We start from the raw sequence: 20,180 nt of genomic DNA, 5'->3' as shown, positions 1-20,180 counted from the left end.
TCTTTCTTTTGTTCCAAAAACAATACATGCCCCAAATAGAGAGTCTCCAAGTTCAGAGGTATCGGGGTCTTAAATACCTTAACTAATGTTCTGTGATTACCTTTCCAATATAAACTTAATTTAGGGCAATCCCAAAAAATATGGAAATGATTTGCCTCCTTGGAAGCCACACCTTCTCTAACACGCCACGTTTGTGTCTTTATATTTTTCCTGGTATGCGGTCTTGAAGTATCTTATAGTATTTTTCCATCAATGTTCTCTCCAAACCAAAGAGTTAGTTGAAGACCACTGAAAGCTGCATATTGTCCCCAAACCTCCTCTGAAAGTACCAACTCCGCTTCCTTTTCCTACTTCACTTAAATATACAATCTGTTTTCATTTTTGACATGAGAGAGGGCATTATATAACTGAGAAATTGATTTACTTGGTATTGAGCTGTAAGCCAATTTCAGAATCTTGAAAAATTCTAATTCTGCTGTTGATAAGTCTGTGTATCTACAATTCTGGTTAAAGTAGTGTCGTACTTGAAGGTGCCTAAAAAAAGTCATTGTGTTCTAGGCCGTATTTGTCCTGCAGGGATTGAAAACTTTGTAATACACTTTTATGTGTGAATGAGAGGTAGGTTGTAAGACTTTTTTTTTTATCCATAGTTCAAATCTTTTATCTCCTCTCTGGGAAGGAATTCGGTATCATAAGCACACCATCTGAAAAGTTTTGTTGTAGATTCCACATGAATTAGCCACTTTCTGCCATACTTTTAGTGTGAGATTTATCCAGCTGTTTTAAATCTTTTCCGGTTGGGCCATCAATCCTTAGTCCGCAGTTGAGGCCTGTAGAGGAAAACTGTCAATCAATCCAAATTCTATTTCCTTCCATCTAGCCTTGTATTCCCCATTACACCAATATAACAGAGGGGTTATCTGTGAAGCATACAAATAATTTCTCATGCAAGGAAGTGCCATACCTCCTCCTTTCCTAACTGTAAAGTGTTAAATCGGATTCCAGGTTTCTTTCCTTGCCAGATAAAGCGGGAAATCCATTTGTCCTATTCCCTGAATTGATTATCGTCTACCTCCACAGGTAAAGTCTGGAAAAGTAAAGTAACTGAGGGAGAATATTCATTTTTGTGGTATTTATCCTTGAATTTAGACTTAAAAAGGGATAAGATTCCATCTATGTATATCTGCTTTTATCTCTGAAATTAATGGCCCATAATTTACCTGTGACAACATTGAAAGCTCTTTTGGCAGGGTTATTCCTAAATATTTGAATAACTTAGCTTCCCACTTAAGATCATATTTATCCTGCAGTTTTTTGGATGCTATATAATTTAGGGACATAACCTGCGTTTTCTTTACATTCATTTTATAACTTGTTATTTTTCCAAACTCATCCAACAGTCTGAACAATCCTATGAATGATTTTTCTGGTTCACTCAAATAGACTAAGACGTTATCTGCGAATAGCGCCACCTTCTGTCCAGTCCTTGCCACCTTGATACCTTTTACAATTTTACTCTGTCTTATTGGGCAAGAGGTTCAATGTATAGTGCAAAGAGGGCAGGGGAAATTGGGCATCCCTGTCTAGTTCCTCTCTCTAAAATAAAACAGAGAGGTCCCCGCTGTAGGGCTGTCATATAAAGTCTAGATTACTTTAATAAACTTTTCTTGAAAGCCAAATCTTCCTAACACTTTGTATAGGAATACCCATCTAACTGAATCAAAAGTTTTCTCGGCGTTTAATCTGACTACCATTGTTTCTGCCCCACTCTTAGTAACCTGTTCTAATATGTGTAAAGTTCTCCTTATGTTGTCCTGAGTTTGTCTTTGCTGGATCAATCCAGTCTGGTCTAAGTGGATGAGGCCAGGTAGAAGCTTTTCCAGTCTATGAGCTAATACAGATGTAAATAATTTAAAATCCAAATTAAGGACTCTGACTGACAGATAATTACCGCATTCTAGTTTATCTTTACTGAGGAATAACTGAGATAATCGCCTCAGTCCAGGAAGGTGGAATTTCTCCTCTCTGTAAGATCCAGTTAAAGGTGTAAGTAATAATGGAGCTAACTGTGACTTCAGCGATTTGTACCACTCTGAGGTAAACCCATCAGAGCCTGCAGACTTTCCGGCCTTTAATTTAGAGATGGCCATGTTCAGTTCTTTGGCAGTTACTGGTTAGGTTTTCTATATTTCTATGTTTCTAAGTTCATCCACCTTATTACAAATGCTACATGCATTCTAATACAGCACCTTTAGTCCTGCATTCTTCACCCTTTTGATTTTTGCCTCTGTGGTGCAATTTAACTCTTTGCTCTGTCTGCATTTGTACCTAGTCATTGGCTTGTCCTTCCTTAAATTCATGTTACATCCAGGATCTACTTGTAAGCCTGCTGGCTCATCTTCAGCTCTATCATACTGGTTCTCATCCTCCTGCCATATTAGTTTAAACTACTCCCAACAGCTTTAGAGAATCTGCCTTCAAACATATTGGTTCCCCTCGAACTCAAGTGCAACCTGTCCCTTTTGTACAAGTCCCACCTTCCCCAGAAAAGGTCCTAATTGTCCAGAAATCTGAATCCCCCCCCCGCTCCATTTCTTCAGCCACACAGTTATCTGCTACCTCATTCTATTCCTATCCTCACTGTCACGTGGCACAGGCAGCAATCCCAAGAATTATACCTTTGAGTTCCTGCTCTCAGCTTCCTTCCTAACTCCCTATATTCTTTTTTTTTTCAGGACCTCCTCCCTTTCTCTACCTATGTTGTTGGTACCAATATGTACCACGACTTCTGGCTGTTTACCCTCCCTTGTTAGGATATTGTGGATGTCTCCAGGAACATTGTGGACCCTGGCACATGGGTTTTCTTTTCATGTCCACAGACCTGCCTGTCTGTCCCCCTGACAATAAGTGTCCTCTGTTACTGCTGCCATCCTCTTCAGTCCCCTATCCTTCTTAGCCACAGGGCCAGACCCTGTGCTGGAGGCACAGCCACTGTTGCTTCCCCCAGTTAGGTTGTCTTTCCCCAACAGTACTCAAAATGGAGTACCTATTATTGAGGGAGATGGCCACAGGGTGGTCTAACATCTTAGTGTTTGTTAATGCTGCATAGTGGGGATTAAACTAGAGTTGCAAGGGGATAGGAACCAGAGTGCCAGCACAGGTAGTGGAGAGGTTTTGGAGACATGTTGGTAAGACTTTAGACAAAGTTAGGAATCAGAAGGTTCAGCACAGTGCAACTAGTGTCTGGAGCTACCTATATTTAAATGTGAGTAGTATCATAAGAAAGGAGGGTAATAGTGCTAAAGATGAGGTAGCTGGTTTACAAACAGGCAATGTGTAGTGAGCAGAGGCTGTTGATAGGGCAAAATTGCAGTCAAAAGAATAGGCAGGAAGGCAGAGGGGGCATGCTGCCCTGTTTGTAATAAATGAGATTAAATTATTAGAGGAGACAAAGGTCGGAAGGTGTTGAGTCACTGTGGATAGAGCTAAGGAACTACAAGTGTAAAAAGACCCTGATGGGAGTTGTATGCAGACCCCCAAACAGTAGTAATGATGTGGCCTACAAATTACAATGGGAGAGAGAAAATGCATGCCAAAAGGACAATGTTACAATAGTCATGGGGAACTTCAATATACAGATAGATTGGGAAAATCCGGTTGTTGCTGGATTCCTGGAGAAGGAATTTCTAGAGTGCCTACAAGATGTTTTTTTTTTAAGAGCAGCTCATGATTGAGCCCACTAGAGGATCAGCTATTCTAAATTGAGTGTTGTGCAATGCAACAGATTTGATTAGAGAGCTTAAGGTTAAATAATAACCCTTTGGAGCAAGTGATCATAATATAAATGTCACCCTGAAAGTTGAGAAGGAATTTCTAAAGTCAGATGTATCAGTGTTTCAGTGGATTAAAGGGAATTACAGAGGAATGAGAGAGGAGTTATCCAGAATTGACTGGAAAAGAACACTGGCAGGGATGATGGTAGAGCAGCAATGGCTGGAATTTCTGGAAGTATTCTAAAGGGAAGATGACTCAACTGTGGCTAACAAGAGAAGTCAAAGCCAACATAAAAGCCAAAGAGAGGGCATATAATACAGCAAAAATCCAGAAGTTAAAGGATTCGGAATCTTTTAAAAACCAACAGAAGGCAACAAAAAAGTCAAACGGGGGCACATCTTTTACCCTTATTGGGGGAGAGGGAGCGCCTGTGGTATGTTGAATTACCAGATAAATGAGTAGTCTTTAGGGTACTGCAAGTCTGTGCCTTCATTGATGCTTTGCTACACGCATGAGTGCTTGGTGATGGGTGCCGAAGCTTTTTTGCTGGTGGTGGGGGGGGGGGGGGGGGGGTGGGGGGGGGGTCGTTGCCTTGCTGCTGCTTGTGCGTGGGAGGGGGAACTTTGGGGTTCTAACATTTAACTGTCATTCATTCATTCATTCTGTTTTCATGGATGTTTGCAAAGAAAAAGAACTTCAGAATGTATATTGTATACATTACTCTGACATTAAGTGTACTTATTGGAGCTGTTAAAAAAGGTAAAAGGAATACGAAAGTAAGCTAGTTAATAATATTAAAGAGGACACCAAAAGTTTCTGCAAATACATAAAGTGTAAAAGAGGAGCAAGGGTGGATATCGGGCTGCTGGAAAACGATGCTGGAGAGCTAGAAATGGGGACAACAAAATAGTGGATAAACTGAATAAGTATTTTGTGTCATTCTTTACTGTGGAAGACACTAGCAGTATGGGGGATGTTTCAGATGTCGGGCATGAAGTGTGTGAAGTTAGCATTACTGGGGAGAAGATTCTTGGGAAAGTCTGAATGTAGATAAGTCACCTGGACCAGATAGTGTACACCCCAAAGTTCTCAAAGAGGTGGCTGAGGAGATTGTGGATGAATTAGTAGTGATCTTTCAAGAATCACTAGATTCTGGAATGGTCTGGAAGACTGGAAGATTGCAAATGTCATTCAACCCTTCAAGAAGGGAGAGAGGCAGAAGAAAGGAAACTATAGGCCAGTTAGTCTGACCTCAGTGGATGGGAAGATGTTGGAGTTGATTATTAAGGATGTGGTCTCAGGGTACCTGGAGGCACATGATAAAATAAGCTGTAGTCAGCACACAAGATTTTCACTCGAGGGAAAAACTTGCCTGACAAATCTGGTGGAATTCTTTGAAGAAGTAGCAAGCAGGATAGACAAAAGAGAATCGACTAATGTTGTGTACCTGTGGATTTTCAGAAGGCCTTTGACAAGGTGCCACACATTTGTTTGGTTAACAAACTGTGAGCCCATGGTATTACAGGAGAGATTCCAACATGGATAAAGCAGTGGCTAATCGTCAGGATGCAAAGAGTGTGAATAAAGGGAGCCTTTACTGGTTGCCTGCTGGTGACTGGTGGTATATGGTGAGACTGATTCTTTTTATGTATATGTCAATGATTTGAATGATGGAATTGTTGGCTTTGTTGAAAAGTTTACAAATTATATGAAGGTAGGGGGAAGTGCAGGTAGTTTCAAGGAAGTAGAGAGGTTACAGAAGGATTTAGACATTAGGAGAATGGGCAAAGAAATGGCAGATGGAATACAGCGTTGGGAAGTGTATGATAGAAGAAATAAAAGGGTTGACTATTTTATAAATGGAGAGAAAATACAAAAAAAATGTAGGTGCAAAGGGACTTGGGAGTCCTTGTGCAGGATTCCCTAAAGGTTAATTTGTAGGTTGAGTCTGATGACGAAGGCAAATATGATGTTAGCATTCATTTCAAGAGGGCTAGTATATAAAATCAAGGATGTAATGTTGAAACTTTATAAACTTTATATTTTGAGCAGGTTTGGGCCCCTTACCTTAGAAAGGATGTGCTGGAACTGGAGAGGGTTCAAAGGAGGTCCACGAAAATGATTCCAGAATTGAATGGCTTGTCATATGAAGAATGGTTGATGGCTCTGGGCCTGTATTCACTAGAATTCTGAAAAATGAGGGCTGACCTCATTGAAACCCATTGAATGGTGAAATGCCTTGATAGAATGGATGTGGGAGACAATGTTTCCTATGGAGGGAGAGTAAAATACCAGAGGGGACAGTCTCAGAATAGAGGGCCGTCCTTTTAGAACTGAGATGAGAGGAATTCCTTTAGCCAGGGAGTAGTGAATCTGTGGAATTCTTTGCCATAGGCAGCTGTGGTGGCCAGGTCTTCATGTATATTTAAGGCAGAGGATAATAGATTTTTTTATTGGTCAGGGCATGAAGGGATATGGGGAGAAGACAGGAGATTGGATCTCAGAGGGAAGTTGGATCAGACATGAAATGGCGGAGTAGACTCAATGGGCCAAAGAGCCTAATTCTGCTCCTATCTCTGATGGATTCCTGAGGCTCCTATACTATTTTACCAGTTTTTTTCCCCTGTTTTTGGTGTTCTGTTCACAGACAAACAGTATCTTGGTGCTATATTACCACATATGGCTCTGGTTATAGAGTCATAGAAAAGTACAGCACAGAAACTAGTCCATGCTGAAACTATTTAAATTGCCTACGCTCATCAACCTGCACCAGGACCATAGCCCTCCATACCCCTACCTATCCAAACTTCACTTAAAAGTTGAAATTGACCTCGCATTCACCATGCTGGCAACTCGTTCCACACTCACGGCCCTCTGAGTGAAGAAGTTTCCCCTCATGTTCTCCTTAAACATTTCACCTTTCACTTTAAACCCATGACTCGAGCTTTATTCTCACACAACTTCAGTGGAAAAAGCCTGCTTGCATTTATCCTATCTGTACCACTCATAATTTTGTATACCTCTATCAAATCTCCCCTCATTCTCCTATATTCTGGGCAATTACATCCTAACCAATTTCCTTTTAACTTGTGTCCTTCAGTGCTGGCAACGTCTACTTGCATGTATGCAAAGTACCTCCTCTACCACTTCTCTGGCAGTTGGTACTATATATCTACAACCTTTTCAGTCCTTATGAAGGGTTTTGGCCCAAAACATTGATCGTTTATTTCCATAGATGCTGCCTGGTCTGCCGAGTTCCTCCAGCATTTTGTATGTGCTGCTGTGGATTCCAGCATCTGCAGACTTTCTTGTGTTTATTATCTACTATGTAATGTGTTTTTAAACTAGGAAGTTGCCCCTCAGGTTCTTATTAACCTCAAAACAGTCTCCTATTTTTTGATTCCCCAAAGTTGAAAAAAGGTCTGGTCACTTTATCTATGCCTCTCCTGATTTTATATACCTTTGTACCTCCCATGAGATCAGTACTTAGTCTCTTACTCTTCAAGGAATAAAGGCCTAGTCTGTTTAATGTCTCCCTATAACTTTATCCCTCATGTTCTGACAATATCCTTTTTAACATTTTTTGCAGTCTTTCCAGTTTAATCACACCCATCTTATAATGGTGGCCAAACTAAATGCTGTGCTCCAAGTGTGGCCTCACCAGTGTCTTGTGCAATTGCAACATAACCTCCTAACTTATATATTCAATACCCCAACTGATGAGGGGATTAAACAAGGACAAAAGCCCTTGAGGGAAATTGGTTCTGATTTTTCTATCTAGGTCCTTCAAGTTTACACACTTCCAACTAAATCTCACCTCTGAAACAAAACTAAAACCAGATGGCATGCATATTGGGGAAAAATATTTGTAAGAAGGTTAAATGATTTTATAATAAAACATAATATACTCTGTGAACAGCAATATGGTTTCAGAAAAAAACAGAACCACTACAATAGCATTAATAGATTTTGTAGAAGAAATATCAAACGCCATAGAAAGAAATGAATACACAGTGGGAATATTCCTTGATCTAAAAAAAGCATTTGACACCATTGACCATAAACTATTATTAACAAAATTAGAAAGATATGGTATTAGAGGGGTCACACGTGACTGGTTAAGTAGTTATTTGGAAGACAGATATCAGTATGTACATATAATCAACTCGAATTCAAAGCTTTTGAGGGTAACTTGAAGGGTTCCACAAGATTCAGTGCTTGGTCCATTGCTGTTCCTTTTGTATATCAACAATATATGTATGGTCTCTCAGACATTAAAATGTATATTATTTGCTGATGTTACAAGTATATTTTGTAGTGGGGAACATCTGGAACAACTTTATGTTACAGTGGAAAGAGAACTAAAAATTATAAAGAAATGGTTTGATACTAACAAATTATCAATGAGTCTAAGTAAAACTAAGTTTTGGAAACTGTACCAAACTCATATAGTAAACTTAGAATAAATGATGTTGAAATTGATAAGGTATCTGAAACAAAATTTTTAGGAGTGGTAATAGATAGCAAATTAAGCTGGAAACCACAAATAAATTGTCAAAGCAAAAATGTCAAAATCTATTACAATACTGTACAAAGCGCAAGATTTCTTAAATCAGGAATCTTTGTATTCATTATACTGTTCACTTATAGTCCCATACATGACTTACTGTGTAGAGGTACAGGGAAATACATACAAAACAAATACAAATTCACTTTTTCTACTCCAAAAGAAAGTTATACGAATTGTAAATAAGACAAGTTATTTTGAGCCAACCTATCCACTATTTATTCAACTAAACACATTAAAATTCAGAGATTTCGTAGATTTTAAAATAATACAAATTATGTGTAAAGTAAAAAACGGACAGCTACCACAAAGATTGATTGAAATGAGAGAAAGTTGACATGATTTGAGAGGAACGTGTATATTTCAAAAACAAAGGATAAGAACAAGTGTAAAAAATCATTGTATTTCAGTCCGAGGAGTGAATCTGTGGAACAGGTGTAGTAAAAATTTAAAAAGTATGTGTTACGTACACGCAACCCTGTAAAAGTGTCAGCAGCAAAAGAACACACCCGGAGTCTGGTTTTGCTGTTAACACATCACTATTTTATTAGTAACTACGTAATATAGTAACAAAACCAAGTAAACCAAGAGTTAGCATTGTTATTCATATACAGGTGTTTAAAAAATGTTCCCAAACTCATTCAAGCTCAGGTAGCAAGAGTTACAGTGTTACAATGGTATGTAAGAAAGTTCTGTTCAATCCTCGGGTTAATTAATGTGAGATATTTGTAATCCAAAGGCGAATGTTGTGAGAAAGCAATTACGTCAATATTTCACAGATTCCACGACAGCAATACAAAATAACAATAGCAGTAGGTTCTATCTCCAAAGTTTTTCCACTCCACACATGAAGTATCACTGACGGTGATCTTCAACAAATATCCTTTCAACACAAGTGGTACCACACCCGAATTTAGCTACGGGACATCCCAAAGTGGTGGCCACAGGATACTCCAACCGAATCCACGTATGGATTATCTCCAACAGTAGCTTATCACAAAGGGGACCCTCTTCTAGGGAAAACTACCACCCAGGCAAGGGTAGACACATCAGTAGTTTCCACAAGGTTACCCCAACCCCACAACGTGACAGCCACTTACCCAGTTCCACAACATACGAAATAACTCCAACAGTGATTTGCCACAGGGGTGCCGCCTTCAGTGAAATACCACACCCAGACAAGGGTAAACACACAAGTGGTATTCACAGAGGTTTCCCCCTTACCAGAGAACCCACTCCTGTGGATTAGCTATATGACAATCACACTTTTGTATTCGAATGGAATCAAACTCACCCTTACGGGCTACTTAGACAGTCCAAACAGTGGTCTCTTTGTCACTAGGCTACTTCTGTTAAAGCCTTCTTCTCCTCTCCTCTCTGCAAACTTCTAGTTGTAGCACTTGTGAGAGTCATTTATCAATACTCTGGATCAATCTCAACTCACCCCTTCGGGCTACTGAAAGTTTAAACCAGTGACCCCCACTCACTGGTGTCCTTCATTGACCAAAACCATCTTGACTCTGACTGTGTGTTGCTCTGTGTCCTTGTATATTCAAAACAAGCCGCAGAAAAAATGTAAACATTCATTGTCCATCAAATAACTCTACCTCTCTCACCATAGTAACCAAGCAATTTTGTAGTCAGTAGAAATCCAACAATGTCCAAAAGTCAGTCTCTTTCTCTCGGCATTTTAAAGTGACAGTCCACGGAAAAAATGAACCCTCGGGGTATACAACATATGCACTGCACTTAACAAGTTAAAAAAATTATTTAATGAACAAATATGAAATACATGTTTTAAAATGAATGGGAATAACGTAAATAAATGATATTTGGAATTGGATTTTGTGTTGAAAGATCATGAAATTTTTTGTTTGATGTGATGATTGACACCAAATATGTTGTTGTATAAGTAAGAGGGGTAGGCGTAATAAGCTGTAGCTTCAGTCTACACCCTTTCGGTCTGTTTTAAAGAATATCTATGGTTTTTGTTGTAAGTTTGTCCTATGAAATCATGGTTGTAAATGATGCTTTTTGTTATGTTTATACTGACTGAAATAAATTAATTTCATTCATTCATTCATTCATTTCAGGTGAGAGGGAGTAATTTCAGAGGAGATGGGAGGGTCAAGTTTTTACACTGAAGTGGGTGCCTGGGGTGGTGGTAGGGGCAGAGACTTTTAAGAGACCTTTCCATAAGCACATGGAAGTGAGGAAGATGGGAGTATATGGACATTGTGTGGACAGAAGATATTAGCAACTTGAATACTAGTTTGATTGGTTCAGCACAACATTGTGGGCCAAAGGGACTGTTCCTGTGCTGTACTGTTCTATGTTAAAACACAGCCATCCCATTGATCCTGCAGTTTTCCAATTTGGTAATATCCTTAAATCTACATTTGAGCCTCTCCATTGCTTTTAGGTCCATCGTCTGGTGTGATTACTTATCTGGTCTAACTATTTCAGTCCTGATGAAAGGTCTCATCCGAAACATCAACGATTTATTCGTTTCCATAGATGCTGCCTTATCTGCTGAGTTCCCCAGCATTTTTTGTGTGTAACTAGTTCAGTATTCTGTTCTAATGTTATCTCCCTTCTTGTTTACTGTCATCATCGTGTGCTGTGTTATATGTAGTAGATCACGGTCTCATGAAGTGGTTTGCCATTGTCTTCTTGGTAGTGTCTTTACAAGATGGGTGACCCCAACCATTATCAACACTTCAGAGGTTGTTGGCCTGATGCCAGTGGTCACATAACCAGAATGTAATATCCACCAACTGCTCATTCAGCCATCCACCACCTGCTCCCATGGCTTTATATGGCCCTAATCTGGGGGACTAAGCAGGTGATACAATGTGCCCAAGGGCAACCTGCAGGCTAGTGGAGAAGGTGTGCCTTACACCTCCTTTGGTAGGCACATATCCCACCCCACCACCCACTTGTTTACTGTGCCTCTGCTAATAAAGCACTGCTTTCCTGCACATCCTTCAGAAGGCTTACTCCAGGATCCCACTTATTTTCCCATTTATTGTCAATTCTGTTAGTTTCAATTCCTTGTATGTCTAATCTCTGTTTCAGGTTGTATCTCCAAATAGCATCGTAGCGTAGCGGTTATTGTAGCATTTGACAGTATCAGTGATCACTGACCAATTCCCACTTCTGTCTGTAAGGAGTTTATGCATTCTGCTTGTGACTCTGTGTGTTTCTACTGGATGTTCTGGTTTCCTGCGACATTCCAAGGATGTACAGTTAGAGTTAGTTAGTTGTGTGTTGACACGTTGACACGTCTATGTTGACACTAGACGTGTGGCGACACTTGTGGACTGCCCAGCACAATCCTTGCTGTTTTGATCTGATGTAAGTGGTGCATTTCACTGTACATTTAGATGTATTTGTGATAAATCGAGCTCTTCTTTAATTGCTTGAAGACAGGCTGCAGATATTGGAATCTGGAGCAACAAATCATCTGCTGGAAAAACTCAGTGGGTCGAGCAGCAATTGCTATGCAGATACTGTTTGATGTGAGCTTCTTCCACAGATTGTCTGCACCAAGTTACTTTAAAGCTTTGGCCTTAGCGATTATCACATGCAATTGGTTAGAATCATTGAATGCAAGAGTCAGCAAGGTTTCTGGCCTTTCTTGAATAAAGATGGGACTTCTTTCTCCCTGCTGATGCTTGGAGTTACAACATGCTGGAGGAACTCAGCAGATCGGGCAGCATCCTTGGAAACGAGCAGTCAATGTTTTGGGCCAAGACCCTTTGTCAGGACTGAAGAAGGAGGGGGCAGAGGCCCTATAAAGAAGGTGGGGGGAGGGTGGAAGGTGCCAGGTGAAAAACCAATCAGGAAAGATCAAGGGGTGGGGGAGGGGAAGCAGGGAGGGGATAGGCAGGAAAGGTGAAGAAGGAATGTAAGGGGAAAGCACTATGGGTAGTAGAAGAAGGCAGAATCATGAGAGAGGTGATAGGCAGCTGGAAGAGGAGGCAGAGTGTAAGTGGGATGGGGGAAGGGAGAGGGAGGGAATTACCAGAAGTTGGAGAATTCAATGTTCATACCAAGGGGCTGGAGACTATTCAGACGGTATATGAAGTGTTTCTCCTCCAACCTGAGTTTGGCCTCATCATGGCAGTAGAGGAGGCCATGTATGGACCTATCCAAATGGGAATGTGAAGCAGAGTTGAAGTGGGTGGCAACCGGGAAATCCTGTCTGTTGTGGCGGACGGAGCAGTGAAGCGGTCCCCCAATCTGACCCATTCAGGGCCCCAAACAGTCCTTCCAGGTAAGGCAGCACTTCACTTGTGAGTCTGTTGGGGTAATCTATTGCATCCGGTGCTCCCGGTGCGGCCTCCTCTACATCAGTGAGACCCGACGCATATTGGGGGACAGTTTCGTTGAGCACCTCCGCTCCGTCCGCCACAACAGACAGGATTTCCCGGTTGCCACCCACTTCAACTCTCCTTCACATTCCCATTGGGATATGTCCATACATGGCCTCCTCTACTGCCATGATGAGGCCAAACTTCAGTTAGAGGAACAACACCTCATATACCGTCTGGGTAGTCTCCAGCCCCTTGGTAGGAACATCGAATTCTCCAACTTCCGGTAATTCCCTCCCTCTCCCTTCCCCATCCCACTTTCACTCTGCCTCCTCCTCCAGCTGCCTATCACCTCTCTCATGATTCTGCCTTCTTCTACTACCCATAGTGCTTTCCCCTTAGATTCCTCCTTCACCCCCCCCCCACCTTCTTTATGGGGCCCCTGCCCCCTCCTCCTTCAGTCCTGACGAAGGGTCTCCGACCAAAACGTTGACTGCTCGTTTCCACGGAAACTACCCGACCTGTGGAGTTCCTCCAGTGTGTTGTACGTGTTGATTTGACCACAGCATCTGCAGTGTACTTTGATGCTTGGAGTTGCTGCATATTTAAACCTTTTACAGTATTCTACACAAAATGCTGGAGGAACTCAGCAGGTCAGGTAGTATCTATGGATGGGAATAGACAGTCTATGTTTTGGGCTGAGACCCTTCATCAGGATTGGGAAGGAAGGGGGGAAGAAGCCAGAATAAGGTGGTGGAAGGAGTACAATTTGGACGGTGATAGATGAAGGCTCTAGCTTCACCCTTCCTTTCCATTTTGTCTGTGTTACTCTGGATTTCTAGCATCTGCAGAATCTTTTGTGTTTATAGTTTGTCCTTAACTGGATGCTTTGCTTATCCACAGTTTTATTGGAGTTACAGAATCTTATAGCACAAGGGTTTTTAGTCAATGGCCATATTTCAATTTAGTATCAGAGAATGTAGACAATATGCCAGCTGAAGTTCTTGCTCTTCACAGACATATATGACACAGGAAAAAACCCAAAGAATGAATGACAGAAAACATTAAAACTCCAAAGCTCCTACTGCCCCCTCCCACAAATAAGCAGTAGCAAAAGCATCAACTCTTCTCCCACCAACCACCATGCAAACAACAGCAAAGAAAGCCCCCAAAGAATCCATGATCTTGAGTCCATCAAAAACTACTATCTATCCAGCACTTTGACATCTCAGACTCTCTCTCTTGTGTAAGAGAGATTGCTCCTGCAATAATGAGAGGGGAGTCCAGCAGCTCAGTTTCAATGTTACAATCAAAACATTTGGGTCTATTTACATAATCCCATTTCCAAACTCAAATCATCCACTTTTGCTGTAGCCGAGAATTGTTTTCCCTTCCCTCTCTCCCTCCCCTCAACCCCTGAAAACATGAACTAAAGATGTTTCTATTTTTCTCAAATAACATTTGTAGGAGAGTGCTTGCTTGAAATACTGAAGTTGTCACTTTTAGTTATCGTCTTAAGGTAGTCTGTGCACATCATCGATCAAAGCAAAGTTTGATTAGTTCTGTGAAATTAAAACAGTGAATTGATTTATTGTACTGAGGTACAGTAAAAAAAAACTTGCCTTGCATGCTATCCATACAGATCGATTTATTACATCAATCCATTGAGGTAAAACCATAGCAGAATATGGTGTCACAGTATAGAGAAAGTGCAGTGTAGGTAGACAGTAAGGCACAAGGTAACGGAGGAAAATTGCATTCAAAAATTGGAAGTGTACAAGAAAGCCATTAGTTAGACTTCTAACAGCAGGATAGAAGTTGTCTTAGAGCCTGGTGGTATGTGTCTGCAAGCTTTTGTAGCTTCTGCCTTGACAGGAGGGGGAAGATGGGGGAATGTCTTGGGTAGATGAGATCTTTATGTTGGTTGTTTTACCGAGGTAGCAAGAAGTGTAGAGAGTCCTTGGTGCGATAGCTGCGTTCTGTTTCTTGAGCTTTGTCCACGTTACATTGTCTTGTGGTCATGGGCAGAACAGTTACCATACCAAGTTGTGGTGCATCTGGATAGGATGCTTTCTATGGTACATCAGTAAAAATCGGTGAGGGTCATTGGTGGCACTCTAGATTTCTCTTCAGGAAGTAAAGGTACTGGTGAGCTTACTTGACCATAATGTCAACGTGATTGTACCAGGATAGACTCTCAAGCTTAGCATCATTAACATAAACAGGAGCATGTATACTACCCCTCTTTCTGAAGTCAACAACCAACTCTTTTGTTTTGCTAACATTGAGGGAAAGATTGTTGTCATGCAACCATGTTTCTATCTCCTTCCTGTACTCCAATTCATTGTTATTTGAGATATGCCCACTATGATAGTATCATCTGCAAGCTTGTAGATAGAGTTAGTGTTAACAAGAAAGAGAGACGTAATTATATTGCATGAACTAAACTGGGTAGCGGGGTGGAAATGCATCGCTGCCTAAGGAGGTATAAGGCATTTCTCTCTGCTAGCCTGCAGGTCACCTTTGGGCAAAGTGTAATACCTGCCTATTTTCCCCCACCCCCAGTCCCCATCCCCCCAGCTGATCAGGGTCACGTGAAGCCGTGGGAGCAGGTGGTGGATGGTCTTATGAGCAGCCGGTGCTTATCACAAGTCCTGCTTTTGTGACCACTGATGCCAGGCAGACCATCATTGAAGACTATTGACAATGGCTGGGGTCATCTGTCTTGTAAAGACACTGCCCAGAAGAAGGCAATGGCAAACCATTTCTATAGAAAAAATTTGCCAGGGACAATTATGGTCATGGAAAGATAGTGATCACCCACTTCAATATGATACTGCACATAATGATGACGGTGATACTAAACTGAACAAGTTTAACAATGACTTCATCATTTGCTATCTCTAAGGATACCGTTGCCCCATTCTCCGGCAGTATTTCTTTAATTATATGTAGATCATTCTTGTAAATGCTACTTGAAATAAAATAAATATTGAATGTACATCGGGAAAAGTGATGTGCATATTTGTTGAATTGTTATTCATTGTTAATAAATCAGTCTCATTCCATTTCAGTTTGAATATGTTCCCCAAGTTGCAGAGTGGTCCAGAGAAACCAGAGGCTGTCACCTGATCAACCCAATTCCTCTAGAAAATTGGATTTTGGTTTTTACCCGAAAAAACTGCGATGTGGCTAGGAATCTTCTCCAGACTTTGGGGAAAGTAGTGAAGGCAATGGGCATTAGCATGGACAAGCCACTAATGTAAGTATTATTCCACAATGCACTCAAGGAAATTTAAATTATTTGAAAAATAATTTGTATTTTCAAATAATTTAAATTTTTTGAGTAATCATCACTTAATGTCCCACAATTACTGCTGCTAACTTTACTGATGGGTTAGGAAGATGGAAATATGGTAGACGTATCTTGGGCATTTTTGTACAAAGATCTTTTCACACTATATCCTTTTACCTTTTACCTTTGCATAGGCTCCAGGCACCATTGGAACAGCTTTTTTCAGCTGATTAAATGGTCTAGCCCAGGGGTGGGCAAACTTTTTGACTTGTGGGCCACAAAGGGTTCTAAAATTTGACAGGGGGGCCGGACCAGGAGCAGATGGACGGAGTGTTTTGGTAATACACCTCAAAGGAGAAAATAAAATATCATGGGATATGTAGAAAACATGTGCTTTAATTTCAATTGAAAATGAACAAATGCATTACAACAAAATATCTGTCTTTGAAGTCCCATGGTATTTAGCTATTTATTGAAATGACTTTTAAAACACTGAAAATTAAATGAATAAAATACAGCTTTTTAAAATAGTAACAGTTATTATTTTAAAGCACTGAAAATTCTGTTATCCTTCAAGATATTATCATCATCACTCTCCTCCTGACTGTCTTTATTTCAAAAACGGTAGGAGATGCAGGTCTACTTGTCCTGCTCCTTCTTATTCAATTGTCCCCTGTGCCAAAACTCAACAACGACCAGCACAAGGACAGAACAGTGACAGCGCGCCAGTATGCGGAGCGCGTTATTTGATCTGGAGCGCATTTTTTATTTTGATAACGTACGTGCACCTGCGCACTACTCATGTCCATCACTTAACAGAAATGACATGTAACATGTAAGGCTTATTGAAAAAAAATATTTTCAAATGCATTTTTTACATAACACAACGAAGAAACTTATTTTTAATTTCAGTGGGAACAGTGTTGTTGGTCTCCCTTTTTAGCCAGCGCATCAAAGTCTGGATTTAGTTTTGTTGTGGCGATTCTCAGGATGGATCTGAGGTGTTGGTCAGTTAACTTGGATCTGTGGCTGGCTTTGTTGATGTTCATGACGCTGAACGCCTGTTCACACAAATAGGTCGAGCCGAACAACGCCAGCATCTTCTGTGCCGTCCTCCGGAGGTTTGGAAGCACCTCTTTACCAAGTGAAGCATAAAAGTCATTCAGTTTAATAGAGTTGAAGTTCTCTTTTAAGACGGGGTCAGACTGAAGGTCGATCAGTTCCAGCTGTAGCTCCTCTGGTGCTGTTTCAGGATCTTGTGACGGGACAGGCCACCAACTGAAGTGACTTGTCAATTTTTTCAAAATCAGAAAAGCGACGGCAGAATTCTCTGTGCAGCGCATCCAGTGACTCGCTGTATTTTTCCACATTTGCGCCGGCCTCTTCCAGCGTGGCTAGTGTGGGAAAATGAGTGAATAACTTATTCAAAATTTGCCTGGAGAAAAAAGCCAGCTTGGATTTAAAGGCTTTCACGTTTGTGTACATGTCATGCACAAACTGATCCTTCCCCTGTAGCCTCATGTTCAGTTCATTCATGTGTGAAAATATATCCACAGCAAACGCAAAGTCACAAAGCCAGCTCTTGTTGCTCAGCTCAGGAAATTCGCCGGCCTTCCTCAGTAACTCCAAAAATGCACCGATCGCCTCTTTGAGCTCCCATACTCGTTGAAACACTTTGCCCAAACTTAACCAATGGACACGGGAGTGATAAAGTAGGTCCTGGTGATCCACATCAGTTTCCTCCAGGAACGTGATGAACTGACGGTGCTGAAGTCCCCTTGCACGTATAAAGTTGACAAGTTTTACGACAGGATTCACAACATGATTCAGCTGTAATACCGATTTACATAGAGATTCCTGGTGAATGATGCAGTGAAGGAAAATAACATCCTGGTCAGGATTTTCATCTTTCACTTTATTCTGTATTCTCCTCAGCAGGCCGACATTTTTCCCTGTCAAATTAGGAGATCCATCTGTGGTGACGTTGATAAGTTTACTCCAAGGGAGCTTCATATTTTCGATGACAGCAGACACCCGGTCATACAAGTCCTCTCCCCGTGTTTTTCCTTTCAGAGACTCCATTGTCAAAAACTCCTCCGTTATTTCAAAAGTATTGTTAATTCCTCGGATAAAAATGAGGAGCTGAGCAGTGTCTTTTACATCGTTGCTTTCATCCAGTGCTAGTGAATATAACGTGAACGACTCTGCCTTTTTATTTAAGTCGCTGGTTATATCTTCATCTATCAGTTCCACACGGCGAGTCACTGTCCTGCGTGATAAACTGATTTTTTCAAATTTGTCTTTGCTCTCCGGACACAATACACCTGCTGTCTCCACCATACATTCTTTTAAAAACTCGCCTTCAGACAGAGGCTTGCTGGCCTTTGCTAATTTGAATGACAGCATAAAACTCGCCTTGGTACTTGACTCATGAATGGCAGTTTGACGGTGAAAAAATTTTTGTTGAGCCTGTAAATTAGCTGCCAACCTCTGAGCATTAGCTTCCCGTTCTTTTGTTGACTGGTTGCTAGCATAGTTGGCATGTTTTGTGGCAAAGTGACGGCTGATATTATATTCTTTAAAAACCGCCACAGTCTCTTGGCATATCAGGCATACAGCAGTTGATCGGTGTTCGGTAAAAAGATATTTAGTTGTCCACTCCTTATTAAACACCCGACATTCTCTATCCACTTTTCTTTTCTTAGCTCCACTCATCTTTACAGAAGGGGTGAGAGGTCAAAGAGTAAAGCACAAATGTGGAATAATACGCTGCACCTCAACAAAGGTCAATGTATATAGAGTGCGTCATCTATTGGGAAAACGCCAGAATTGCGGGGAAAAAACATTAACAAGGTTTATTAATATAATTTCATCAAGTTCTGCGGGCCGGATTAAAAAGCTTAATGGGCTGCATATGGCCCCCGGGCCGTAGTTTGCCCATGCCTGGTCTAGCCCCACATGCATCAGGTCCTATACAGATCCAGACTTTTACTTGATGGCTAGTAGGTAACATCAAAATTCAAAAGTTCAAATACATATATGTCATCATTTACAAACCTGAGGTTCATTTTCCTGTAGAATAGTATCAATGAACAGAATCAATGAAAGGTCAACCAGAGTACAGAATACAACAAACTCCAAATGCAAATATAAATATAATCATGAGAACGTAAGATAAGGAGTACTCTTTAAGGTGAGATCATTGGTTGAGGGAATATGTCAATGATGGGACAAGTGAGTGTAATTATCCCCTTTGTTCAAGAGCCTGATGGTTGAGGGGCAGTAACGATTCTTGAACCAGGTGGTCTGAGTGCCAAGGCTTTTGTACCTTCTACCTGATGCCAACAGCAAGAATAGTATGGTTTGGGTGGTGGGGGATCTCTGATGATGGATGCTGCTTTCCTACGACAGCGTATCATGTAATTGTGCTTAGTGGTTGGGAGGGCTTTATCCGTGGTGTACTGGGCCAAATCCACTACCTTTTCGGTTAGTGCAAGGTAGATAATCCATTGTCTACCATTGACATTCAATAGGCGGGGCTCTTCTTACCACTTCTAGGTTGCACTTCCTCTTTAGTTATTTCTGTTTTGAATTAGAGAAATCTGATTTTGTTGAATGGATAAATTCGAGGGGTAGGGGATGGAGTCTTATTTAGATATCAAAACAAAAGAAGCATTTTGGAAATCTTTACCCAGAGGGTAGTGACCTGCGCAGTTCGTTGCCACAGCTGGCTGTGGAGGCCATTTCATTGAGTATGTTTAAAGTGGAGGTTGTTAGGTTCTTAATTAGTCATCAAAGGTTACAGGCAGCAGGAGAAAGGGTTTAGGGAGTTAGTAAATCAGCCATAGTGGAATGATGGAGTAGACTCGATGAGCCAAGTGACCTAATTCTGCTCCCATGTCTCATAGTGTTACAACATGCTAGAAATCACATTGAGACAACCTCCATGGCGAGAGTAAAACAGCTAGTATTTCAAAACTCAGACTTTCTAAATAGTTACTGACTTAGCTCACCTTTTTAAGCTCTCCACAGATACTGACTGCCCTGTTGAGTATTTCTGGCAGTACTAGTTTTTGATAATTTTAGGTTAACTTGGTTAACCATTTGTTTCTGTATCTGGTAACTGTTTTCTGTAGCTATATATATAGGACTGAGTGTTATACACTAGATTATTATTAACTTTATCTGATCATTGTACTGCCAAAATCAAATGTTTATTGTAGTTTTA

At 40.9% G+C, this 20,180-nt stretch overlaps 1 protein-coding gene across 1 annotated transcript in view; it reads left to right on the top strand.

Annotated features, from left to right (window-relative positions):
- The window catches only part of piwil1 (piwi-like RNA-mediated gene silencing 1), a 103,331-nt gene that overhangs the window by 61,286 nt on the left and 21,865 nt on the right, over nucleotides 1-20,180 (top strand). Inside the window, exon 12 of the mRNA XM_073051979.1 lies at nucleotides 15,732-15,919. Coding sequence (XP_072908080.1) covers nucleotides 15,732-15,919 — 188 coding nt within the window. The remainder of the gene's footprint in view (nucleotides 1-15,731; nucleotides 15,920-20,180) is intronic.

Source organism: Hemitrygon akajei, chromosome 7 (assembly GCF_048418815.1).
Source record: "Hemitrygon akajei chromosome 7, sHemAka1.3, whole genome shotgun sequence".
In the NCBI taxonomy this organism is placed as follows: domain Eukaryota; kingdom Metazoa; phylum Chordata; class Chondrichthyes; order Myliobatiformes; family Dasyatidae; genus Hemitrygon; species Hemitrygon akajei.
This window is presented reverse-complemented; position numbering and strand designations above follow the sequence as displayed.